The following is a 13,208-nucleotide window of genomic DNA, read 5'->3' as shown; positions in this document are numbered from 1 at the left end:
CACAACAGCAAATATATATGAAATCATAATATTCAATTTAAATAATATAATTTGGGTACATTTATATAAAAGATAGGAATTATTTGGAGTTGTATGTTATCATAGGAAATAGAAAGTAAGCCCATGAGAAAAAAAAAAGTTAGTTTAGTTAAGGGAAGGCCACAGCTGTGATAGGGAGAAAAGCTGGGGAGGAAAGACAGGGAACCTGCCTCTGGAGGCTGCAGCCTATGAAGAATGTATGGCAGCTTTCCTTCTTACCTACAGCACCTTCATGGTAGAAGTGACCCCTCTTTCTGTTTATCCTATCCTACTTAAAAAGGAAGAGGGAAACAGATGTGGACCATTACACAGCAACATGAACAGGCTCATGAGTTTCGAAGACTTTGTTTGCTATGTTGTCTTCAATAATTAATCACCTTGATGCAAGACAATAACTCTCATTATGGAATTAATGGAAGCTCTTATGTGCTTCTGCATTCCATTACTATTTGCAATGCATGCACAACAGGTTTATGCTTCATTTTGCTCACTTCACACCTTTATGATGCCAGCACCTTTTAGTTTTATAGTCCATAAAAGAGCACAGCTCATTTTCTAGACTAAGCAGAGAAATTTTTTTTTAAAATTACTGTTGTCCATGCTAGATATGACTAAGAGAAGGCACAAAAGAATTGCAATGGACAGAGTGAGGAAAGAAAAACTAAGAAGTACTGTCATCTAATTGACACTTCTTTTAAACATAGGTATCTATTTTAGATTCAGTAAAAAATTATTTTAGTTAAAAATTTATTTTAGTTAAAGATTAAGAAACTCTGATATAGTTGAAGTTTTTTCTGACCTAAAAGGCTTTTCATTTCCCTAACATTTTCTCAAACTCACTTTTTGGTCTGGAAGTTCCTCATTTGGACTCAAAGTTCTGGAGAAAGTGTGATCTAACAGAAAAACCTCTTATCTTACCACTGGATCAACATAGCCAAATTTACAGTTTCTTTCCTAGTAATCATTTTCTCAAAAAGACTATTCCAGCTACTCTTCCTAAAACACATGGAGAAGAACCTCTTGGAGAAGAGCCCAAGCCTCATGGTAAAATTGGCTAAGATTTTTTTTTTCCCCTTTTCCTGATGATGAAACTCACTTTTGAAGACTTTCATGTTTTTCAAGCTTTACTTCAGATAATGCTTTGAAACTAAGAAAATTATGACACTTTCACAAAAGTGGTTGTCAGAAAGCACACAAGAAGAAGAAGAAATAGCAGAAACTTAACTTCAACACATCATGTAAACATCTATTTCCATCAGCTATTGCTTCAGAGTAATGGAAGATAAAAGAACACATTTCTACTCTGTATGGATATGTTTCTGAAGTAAAACAAATTATTGTTAATACATGCAAACTAACTTAGATTGGATGGACTAGCATCCTTAAAATATCTGGAGCCTGGGATTAGCAATACAAACTACAGAGGTTTTGATTATCTTCATCAAGATATAGGCGAACAACATATGCAGTTCAATAAAGACTGTAAGGGAAGTAAGATAAAAGCAAGCAAAGTGATGGGACATACAGAAAGAAGAGTAAATAAAGTTACTGTACTGTAAAGTGCAGTGGGGAATGTTTTTTCAAAACTATGGAGAATGCTGAAAAATTAGGAAGTATTCAGAGGAGAAAAATCATAGAAGATTAAGGTTATAGCAAGAGTAAGAGAAATGACTGTGATTATTCAACTGTTTTTTTCCCCACGGACACATAAGAGTGTATATAACGGAGCATTAAATCCGCTAAGTTAAAGTATTTTATATTGGCAATTGACACAATTAAGGCTAAATTGTACATTTTAAGTTATGCCTTCCTTATTTATTCACGTGTATAGCACAAACCCTTCATCTAGATTTCCACTTCATTGACTGTACTCTGATTCTAAAAAAGAGTTCACCTTCAAAAAGAAAGTTTTCTTTTTAGAAGAATATATATATTTTAAATAAGACATAGTCTACTAGTTATATGAAAACTTTGTTTAAACAAGTGAGCTAAACTGTTAAAGCAAGTGGGCGTAAATGTTTCTGGATGTTATAGATTCTGTTTGTGGACCAAAAGGATTGGACAGATTTTTAAATCTTCAGTTAAAAATACCTTAATATATAAAATAGACAAAATGTTAAGCACGAACATGAAGAATTAATCAAAATATAGCTGACAATTTTTATATATAGAAAAAGGGAAAATAATAATGTCACAAGTATTAGACAAGAGATCAGCTTAAACACATATAAATACCCATGAATAGGGATACTGATAATAACTGTAACAACTGCAAATAAAGCCCTACAAGACCCAGTATAAAGTCAGCAAATATCATGAAAGCTTATAAAAATTGGTTTTTTTTCAGACCACTACTGAAAAAAAAAAAAAAACAAAACACCTGTTTGATTTCAATCTATCTACAGATTTAGGTAAACATGGACTTGCAAAATCACACCCTCATGATCTAGTTATCCTGCCTTTGAAGACCTTAAGCCCCCTTCCCAGCCTACATAACATTACATCGAAGTATCTTCCTTCTTTCTTCCTCCTTCCCTGTCTCCAACACTGCAAAATAGAAAATCATACACATCCAGCTTTCACTCCTTTATTCCTTGCAGGGACACACAATTTAGTATTTTCTGCATGTTTAACATCCTTCCAGAGTTTCACCAAGATGCCTTTTTGAATGGACATTCTGATGATGCATCTTTCCACACCACTTCCCCTCATAATCTAATCTTAGGTCAGATCTAAGGCTGTCCTGGCCTTTGCCTCCAAAAGGAATTATTACTAGCACTTGGAGAAAAAAAAAATTAAAACACAAGGTATGGATACATTGATAACTCCCAACCTCTGTTACTAAACAGCTTAGAGGCTTCCTGAGCCGATGGCTAATCTGAATCGTTGTTAATAGCCACTGATCGGTCTGTCTCTTCCTGTAACGCATATACACTTCCTGTCCATAGTTAAAATTTGGAAATTATTGCCACAGAGCATGTAAGGTGCATTTAATAAGAGTTTCATTCTTTTTCCTTTATTTGAAGGCTGTTTTAAAGCACCATGAGTACATTGAGGGGCTGCTATTTTTTTTTTTAGCATGAGAAAGACTGAAAGAAATAATTCAATATTTTCTCCCCCATATCATCAATGATTTATAGATCTCCTTCTTATCTTACATCAGTCACATGCTTTCCAAACTAAAGTAATCTGGTTCATTTACTCTGTCCCTGCTCTGAGGCTGTTTGCAGGGAAATACCCTTAATATCTTCACTGCCATCCTGTAACTATTCTGATCCTACGGTATGTTTTTGAGAGGGAGAAACTAAACCAGCAGGATTTAAGATCCAAGTATACTGTGGATATATACAAAGGTTTGATGTTGTTTTCTGTTTCATTGGGGTGGAGGGGGGGGAAGTCCGTAATAATTCAAAACCTTTCTTTCCTCTTTCAAAATGCTGAATGGCAAGCTATCTTCAGAAAATTGCTCAAGATAATTCTCATACCTTTTCCCTCAGGAGTAATAGTTAATTAAGTGCATACAAATGTGCACGTACACTTTTGGAGGTTGTCATCATCCTTCTGCACAGGCATTACTTTTTATTGACAATTTCACCTACCATTTTATTATCCAGCATAGCCTTTTATAAGGGAACTTTAAAAAAAATTAAAATTAAAAAAGCACACCCAAACCTACCTTTTGGCATTCAAACATAATCAGATTTTTCTACAAGTCTTACTAAGCAGTTCTACAGTTGACCATCCGGGGCAGTTTTGTGCTCTGTTCACCTTGCAGACAAGCAGATTTAAGTGACCAGATACACGCCATGGTTCTGTCGTCAGCAACCTCTTTTTAAGAGTTCAGTTTTCTCACTTATTCAGACCACCAGCTTGCTTTCCATCAGATCACCTGTTCAGAGCATTATTTTTTCAGAAAGCCCATAAAACCCTGATTTTAAGTCAGCAAAATATTTTGCTATGAGTTCATATAATAAATCTAGAGGATTTGTAGTTCAGAAAGTAAACAGAAACTGGCATACAACCCTTCTGAAATAGAGACTATAAAGACTATCACAGCATAATTCAGCATATTACACCAGTTTCTCAAACAAGAAAGCCGTATTTTCAACAAAGTGTACAACCTCATTTGCAAATCCAGCCATTTTGCCTAAACTTAGATTACTGTTTCTTCCCTACTCTACAGGTTTTTTAAAAGCCAAGTTTATTTGGCTATGATTTCCGGTTATGTGAGTATTTATCTTCAACTACATATATACTAAAAGGGACTTAAAAATTCTTTGAAGTGTTTCAGTCCCTCCACCAAGTACTGCTGTTTTTATCAGACATTTTTCATCAACTTGTTGGCAGCAAGTCACTATTCTGTAACTACTGGAGGGTGTGGTTTGCAAACTAAGAAGAATGAAATTGAGTTGATTGCCATCCAAGTAATTATACATTTTAATCAGTGCTGCTTTAGTGTCCTCCGATGTGGCTTGTGTAGCTTTATATTCATGTTTTTCACTGCAAGACCACCATGCACTCAAAAATATTACGAGACAAAAAAAAAATAATGCACAGTTCAAACACCAGCTCACTAAGACATCAGTTATTTAAGAGCCAATAACAAAAACATAGATTTAGTAATACAGAACTCACCCATTTGATACATGGGAACAACACCACAAATTAATAGCATGAAGCATTGATATTAAGGCCAGATAGAATTAAATCTGGCTAGGGACATCAAGGATAACACGGAAAACTTCTGTAAGTATGTCAAGGATAAAGGGAAGACTAGGGAAGATGTGGGCCCTCTCTGGAAGGAAACAGGAGACCTGGTCACTCAGGATATGGAAAAGGCTGAGGTACTGAATGACTTTTTCACCTTGGTCTTCACTGGCAATGGCTCCAACCACACCAGCCAAGTTGCAGAAGGCAAAAACAGGGGCTATGAGAATGAAGAACCATCCACTGCAGGGGAAGATCAGGTTCAAGACCATCTGAGGAACCTGAAGGTACACAAGTCCATGGGACCTGATAAAACTCATCCATGGGTCCTGAGGGAACTGGCGGTTGAAGTTGTTAAGCTGCTTTCCATTATATTTGAAAAGTCGTGGCAGTCTGGTGAAGTTCCTGCTGACTGGAAAAGCGGAAACATAACCCCCATTTTCAAAAATGGAAAAGAGGAAGACCCAGGGAACTCCAGACCGGTCAGTTTCACCTCTGTGCCCAGCAAGATCATGGAATCTCTGCTAAGGCACATAGAAAATAAGGAGGTGACTGGTGACAGCCAACATGGCTTCACCAAGGGCAAGTCATGCCTGACAAATCTGGTAGCCTTCTATGATGTTGCCACAGCTTTGGTAGCTAAGGGGAGAGCAACCGACGTCATCTACCTGGACTTACACAAAGCATATGACACTGTCCCGCATAATATCCTGGTCTATAAATTGGAAAGGCATGGATTTGAGGTCAATGGCTCAATGTCCAAGTGGAAAGCAGTGACAAGTGGCATTCCTCATGGGTCAGTACTGGGACCAGTGCTGTTTAACATCTTTCTCGAAGACATGGACAGTGGGATTGAGTGCACCCTCAGCAAGTTCGCTGATGACAGCAAGCCATGTGGTGTGGCTGACACACTGGAGGGAAGGGATGCCATCCAGAGGGATCTTGACAGGCTTGACAGATTGGCCCCTGCGAACCTCAAAGTCCAACCAGGCCAAGTGCAAGGTCCTGCACCTGGGTCATGGCAATCCCAGGCACAAACACAGGTTGGGCGGAGAATGGCTTGGGAGCAGCCCTGAGGAGAAGGACTTGGGAGTGCTGCTGAATGAGAAACTCAACATGAGCCAGCAATGTAAGCTTGCAGCTCAGAAAGACAACCGCATCCTGGGCTGCATCAAAAGAAGTATGGCCAGCAGGTCGAGGGAGGGGATTCTCCCCCTCTACTCTGCTCTGGTGAGACCCCACCTGGAGTGCTGCGTCCAGCTCTGGAGTCCTCAGCACAAGAAGGACATGGACCTGTTGAAACGGGTCTGACAGAGGGCCACGAAGATGATCAGAGGGCTGGAGCACCTCTGCTATGAGGACAGGCTGACAGAGTTGGGGTTGTTCAGCCTGGAGAAGAGGAGGCTCTGGGGAGACTTATAGCAGCCTTACAGTACCTAAAGGGGGCCTACAGGAAAGATGGGGAGGGACTCTTTATCAGGGAGTGAAGCAATAGGACAAGGAGTAACAGTTTTAAACTGAAAAAGGGCAAATTTAGATTGGATATTAGGAAGAAATTCTTCACTGTGAGGGTGGAGAGGCACTGGGACAGGTTGTCCAGAGAAGCTGTGGATGCCCCATCCCTGGAAGTGTTCAAGGCCAGGCTGGATGGGGCTTTGAGCAGCCTGGTCTAGTGGGAGGTGTCCCTGCCCATGGCATTGGGGGTGGAACTAGATGATCTCTAAGGTCCCTTCTAACCCAAACCATTCTATGATTCTGTGATATACACACCCTTCCCCAAAATATCTTCAATTGACTGTGAGATTTTTTTTCTTAAAGTATTCTAAGTATTTAAGTAGTTCTATTTTGCTATCCTCATCATTAAACTTACCTTCTTTGAACCTGTTTTGTACTTTGTGAAAATACTTTTTTTTAAACCAAAAGTTAAAATGTTCAACGCAACATAATTTATTTTTAAGTATTACATTTTACACAAATCAAAGTCAAGTTAGTTATAAGGTTCACTACTGCAATTCACCATGAAGTATTAAACCAACAAATAAATCTGCGTTTGGTTGAGACAGTTATATTTTCAACTATATGAGTACCTCCTTAAAGGAGCTTGAAAGGGAGGCACAACATAGACTAATAAAGCATTCTACAATTTAAAAAACCCTGAATCTGATGAATTACCAACATACATGCTGTTCTAATCTCTTATTTCCAGTGATAGACTTCAACATTAGACCTTAAAATCTCCCCTTACGTTTAAGTGAATTAACATGTCTGTGAAAATAATGAATATGTATGCAATGAAACTAACAGTGCTTTTAAATACATAATTACATTTTATGTTCTCATTTCCTGGAGATGAATTGAGAGGTAATGATGACTGTAGACTCTCGCCTGTATCAAGATACTATCAGTTCTCAGTTAAGCAACAATCCAGTCCAACTCAGACCTTCAAGAATGCTCATGTCAGTTTTGCTGGCATCTGCATGTAGGTTATGAAACAATTTATCTTACATTTTATCTTTTGTCTAACCCCAAGCACATTAAAAAAAGTGAAAAAAGAATGCATGAAAAAGAAAGCCTCCCAGTGATTTCACCTGGGGTTTGATGAAACAGCACCTACTCCACATGACTGTGAAGTACTGTCCACAGCTATAAGACCACAACAATTCAAAGTAGCAAGGTAGACTCCTCTCTGTGAAGACTGGTGAACACAACTGTACATACGTAAAAGACTTGGGGTTATTGGGTTATAACCATGAACGTATTCTTTTGAATTCTTTTTATTTTGTTTTTAAATAACCAGATTTGGTACCCTGTATCAAAGAACGTTTTATATCTTGGTCTTAAAAGGCTTAGAGCTTCATCACATGAACCTGTCAGTAAGTTCTATAGCCAAATATCAACGCTAACTGGTCCATACTTTCAGAAGACAACTGCACTATATATGGGGATCTGACAAAATTAACATTTAGCTATCTGAAATCAAAGGCACCAGAGCACAGGTATCTTTCTAGTCCTCCACCACACTGAACAATCCATCCTCTAATGGGGCACTAGATGAGGAAAAATACAACTGAAAAACTAGCATGATATAAAGCTAAAAACCATAAAAACTCAACCAACCAAACAAACCCCCCACTTCTATCATGGACAACACTAATCTGCATTTTCAAGCTTTGCTATGAACCTTTGTTTTGGGTTGTCTTGGTGTTGTTTTTTTGCCTGAAGAATCTGCAGAGAATACAGCTATCCTACTTTAATAAGCCTCCACCAAGCAGACACAATTTTGTGTTTGTTTCTCCCTTCCCTCCTGTAGGCTTTGCTTTTGCTAAAAGTTTCACAACATCAGAAATTTAACACCCAGATGATATATCTTCCAATCTTTCCAATTTTGCTCCAAAAAGACGACAATAAACACACCTAATTTCCTCCTAAATTCATTCTGAAAACTGACAAAGTGAAACTGATTAAAATATTTATTAAAAACCCCAAATTCTTTAAAAAAAAAAAAACAAGCAAAACTAAAACAACTTCCCAACAAATCAAAAACAGATACCTAATACAGAAAACTTCTAAAAGCATCAAATAAAATAATTACAGAAGGCATATGCAATTTTGACTAAATACTGATATTTGTATTCAAGCTTAATTATCCTTGTAACTGATTTTTTCATTTTAATAACACATTCTGCAGGTTATACCTTCCTTACCCTGCCCTACATCCAAACTTTATCTTCCTCCTTGTCACCCTTCATATGTAAACAGTATTATATGTTCACAGCTCCCATTTCACCGAGGCATCAAAAATACTTCCATTCTAGAAATACTCCATGCAAATGGAGCTAACCCCAGCCATAAGAGTTTATAGAAACCTAAGGATCTTTGTTCCATTATTAAGCCTGCCAGAAAAACATACTCAGCAAGTTAACACAAACCATTTCATGCTCAAGTTCTATTTATAAAGCAATTCTTCCACCCTAGATACCCAGCGTAATATATATTTTGTCATCATAGATACAAGTACTGCTTTCTCTCAAACAATGAAATAAAAACAAGAGATGGCATCTTTCTCTACCACATAATACAGATGACCAAGTTTTATAACTCGAAAATTGCCAAGTTAGGAAGAGAACTTAACGTACATTTGATGCAACTATGTACAACTAAAAAAAAAAAAAAATCAACCACAGAACACGCCTCTGAAGTTTACCAAGGTTGTTCTTTCAGAAAAAATAGAAAATGAGGTATTTTAAAGCTGTAATTCAAACGATCATTGAGGTTAAAAAAAAAAGGAAAAAGAAAAAAAACAAGACACAACTCTTGGATCACATTCCCTACTCAATATAATATTTATCTTTTCTTGTTTGACAAAAGACAAAAAAAAAAAATCTTTTCTCCTCCTACAAATTCTAATAAAATGGAAACTGTTTCATCGTGCTTTGAAGAAGGCCTCTTATTAAATGTAGTGTTCATAATCTTCAGCCATCTGAAAAAAAATATTCATCCCAATTCTCTGTGCAGCAACATTTATCATGAGTTAGTTTCAGATTGCTGAACTTTCTGAAACATTACTTTGTGGACAGAGCAATAGCTCAAAATAAAAATAGTTTTTGAATTTTAAATCCTCTTGCCTACCTCTCTCTTTCTACAGTCAAAACCAGAGAAAAACATTGTAGTTTTAAATTGAAACCAGTAAAAACAATGTTGGCTAATTGAACAAGGTGCCAAGCTGAGATAAATTGACATTTGCAATACAGATTAAATGAAACAAACCCATTTTAGCTGCTATGTTACCACACATATATTAGATGAATCAGAAGACTACAGTCTTAATAATCTGCATAGGAACCAATGATTTTATCAAAAGTGCTTCTGAGATGCAATAAAGATGATATTTGTTATTTTTGGTTGAGTATTTAAAATTGGAATTATTTTAAAATAAATCAAACATAGGCATTATAAAACAGTTTTAAAAAAAGTGGCGTATTATTCAGCTGGCTATGTTTTTTTAGCTTTGCAAAATACACTGTTAAAGTGTCACAAAAAATTATATACATCTAATACGCTTCCATGTTTAAGTGTTTCACAAGATTGGATGAGAAGCTACTGACTTGTCGTGGTTTATCGGATTATCTCAGAAAACTAAAATTAACTTCCTGTACAATCTTTTAAAAGAATAGCACAGAAAGAGACATAAGTACAGTATCTATTTTATATATTAGTCAGTATTCACAGTAATAACAAAATTCTTAATTTTCACCTATTAAATTCAGCAATGAATTTGAACAGTCAAACACAGTAAGTTAAACAGGTGATGGTTAGCTATAAATGTCAGAGATGTTCTCACTCTTCAAAAGCACTCCTCTGAGTGGAGGAACCAGAAAAATAGGGTCAACTAATGGAGAAACCATAGTTCCTGAGTACATACTGCATAATAAAAGCAGTAAATAGTAACTAAAAATCACAATTTCCACATTAATAAGAAGTTCAGTTACCTTTACCATACCTTTATCTGCTGTCTTCTAAGCATCGCAAGTTCCCTCATATCTCTGAATGGCTGTAGTAAGTACTGGTAGAGCTCTGTGGTAGCTTCTGCAAGACTACTGTAAGCTTCATCTTCCATTTGATACAGTTCAAGCAGCTCTACCATGCTTTCCGTGTTCTTATGTTTTTCCAGAAGCTGTAGAAAAAGCGCCAATTTTAGTTCAAACACTCCTGCTAAAAGTGACAGTCATTTAGAAAACATTTTTTAACCCATCCTTTGTATTATCTTCCCTCTCCCACAAAATCATCACTCAGAGAAATGTACAAATAAACAAACAAACAAAAAATCTTAATCCCCATCCACATCTTAATTTTAGCCAGCCAAGTAGGACCACGTTCTCCAATAACCTTAAACCAAAATGTGCAACGATCCTGTTGATTTTTTCTTTCAAAAATCTCTGGAAGGTAATGAATATGAGCATAAACACAGCACAAAAAGCAACTTAATGCAAGAATCTATAACGTAGGAATCAGCTATGCTACTTCACACATTTCCCAAAAGAAGACAAGGCACATTTTGATCTCTCTCGGTTTTTTGGTGTTTGGGGTTTTTTTTTTGGCACTCTCTACTCTGGACCCACACAGTGCCATTATATCAGCTCCAGACACAGACAAGAATCTATATGAAATAAAACAGTGATTTGCCTTTCTGGTGATTTTGCCTTCAGGTTTATGATTTTAGCCTAGAGACCGTGTAGGCATGAAATTTCAAATTTCAAATTTCCAAATGCATGACATTTCAACACAAAGTTTCCATTAGATTTTTCTATTTAAAAAAATACTTAAAATATAATACTTTATGTTTTAATTCATATAAGAAAACATAATATCAAAGTCTGTGCATTCCTTCCTTTGTTTTGTAAGAAGATGAAAATTCATCTGTTTGTACAAATTTGCTACAATGTACGTTTTTAATTTATATGCCTGTTTTGCATCTATTTGGGGCATTTGCCCAGGCACAACTCACATAGTGCTGGAAATCTTTCACCATTTCTAAAAAAAATATTCAACTATTTAACAAAAACTAATCTCATACAGACGTGTGGGGTACTTAATGTATTTACAAAGACAAGATTATGTAAAATTAATCGCCCGTTATGTAATTTTCAGTGTCAAAGTCTCCTGTCCTATATATTATCATCTCAAAAGCATATATTCATAGTCCAAGTTTATTTAAACTTAACATAGATTAGAAGAACTATGAAAAAAGCATGTTGTATCTTCTATCTGTTCATTCAAGTCAGATGCCAAGCGTACATGAAACATTCTCACTACACTCAAGTGCATCAAGGATTAAAACTAGAAGATAAAAGAGAGGGAACTGCAAATTAGAAACTGAAGCTTTGGTCAACAGTATAGTTCATTTATATGCCAGGACACCCAAAAGTGTCTTGATTACCATACTGTCTACCCAGTTTACCCCATTACATTTATATTACTATGCTGTGTTTCAGTCACCTGACCAGACAAGAGAAATTTTCTCTTTCTTCATAATGCATAGTTTGCTTCTGAACGTGCCCCTAACCCCACCTGGGCTTTCTCTGAAGCACTAAAGATGAGCGAGGATCAGAGAGGGGACACAGAGCAGAATGCAGGGAGGCTCACAGCAGCTTTATTTAAGTGTTCAGCATCAAAACAACGGTCAGATGAAAAGCCAGGAAGAGCTTTCCCTCAGTAAGGCTTAGCAGGCATGAAAGGTTTAGGCAAGATGGTGTAGAACAGATGTGACACTGCTCAGCAGCATGAGGCAATTTGTTGTATTACCTAAACAACTTCACCTAGGAAGTTGTTCCTGTTGTAAGATTATTTGCTACACCCTTCTGCTCCCTTCCAGCAGCACGTAATATTTTGTGGCATTTGAGCTCTCACTGAAGAGTGCTGGGTAGTGGTTTGTGGATTGCAGTCTGTACCACTGACATTTCATGAACTTTCAGGGTTAAACACACATAATCTAACCTGCAGTTACAGGGACAGAAGTCACCCCAAGATGCTCTTAGGTTTGAGTCCTAAGTCCCTCTGGATTTCATGCAGTATTCCAGCCCACTAGTTGTTTTAAACATCTAGTCTTATAGCCACCTTCCACCTCAGCTCCTCTTGCTTGTTGCTAGTGCCTAAAAACAGAGTTCCCATACTCAAACCTTCTCATACTTCCCCCTGGCACTATCAGAAAACCCCCTTGCAATCCCAAAGCTGCAATTATCCTTCTGTCAAGGTACTGAAAAAACAAACCTTTCTTCTCGAGCCACACATTGCAAAAAGGGTCTCTCTTATTAGCAGCAGATCTACAGCACACTGTAATGTTAGTTTCCTTTTAGTTGCTTAAGCTATTAGTATCTTCTTATTAAATACATTCACACATTTCATTCTGAAACCCTACTATTCTACTAGGATACAAATACTAGAGAACAACAAAAAAATGACAAAAATTAGAGAAAACTATCACGATTTAAAGTAGAATCTTAAGCAACCTCATTCCAGGAGCAGAACAATGCAATGCAGGCCCTTTTTTTTTTTTCTTTTTTTTTTTTTAAAGGGGGGGTGGGGGAGGGGGGGGAGGGTGAAGGGGGGGGAGGGTGAAGGGGGGGGAGGGTGAAGGGGGGGATGTTCCCCTTTACAGACCACTTTTAAGGCTTATTCAATAGTTATATAGTTATGATATCCTGGAAGCCAGTCACAAATTTGCAGAAGTTGGAGTGAAAGCACCAGGAAATGAAGGACCATTTTAAGTCCATCAGTATAGCACAAAGACATCTTAAGGACACTGAAAGTATTACTACTTCTAATTAGCTGGTTGTTCAGTGAAAATCATGCCCATCGCTGGAAACAGTATGGATAAAGTAATCAATTATCACTACATTCCTGCACGTAAATGGGCATAGTTTCAAGGTCTTGTCTGTGTCCAGTTCTATTTGGTCTGCTGCTGG

At 37.1% G+C, this 13,208-nt stretch overlaps 1 protein-coding gene across 1 annotated transcript in view; it reads right to left on the bottom strand.

Annotated features, from left to right (window-relative positions):
- JMY (junction mediating and regulatory protein, p53 cofactor) overlaps positions 1-13,208 on the bottom strand; it is a 75,398-nt gene that overhangs the window by 43,277 nt on the left and 18,913 nt on the right. Inside the window, exon 2 of the mRNA XM_063320803.1 lies at positions 10,247-10,420. Coding sequence (XP_063176873.1) covers positions 10,247-10,420 — 174 coding nt within the window. The remainder of the gene's footprint in view (positions 1-10,246; positions 10,421-13,208) is intronic.

This window comes from Chroicocephalus ridibundus, chromosome Z (genome assembly GCF_963924245.1).
Source record: "Chroicocephalus ridibundus chromosome Z, bChrRid1.1, whole genome shotgun sequence".
NCBI lineage: Eukaryota > Metazoa > Chordata > Aves > Charadriiformes > Laridae > Chroicocephalus > Chroicocephalus ridibundus.
This window is presented reverse-complemented; position numbering and strand designations above follow the sequence as displayed.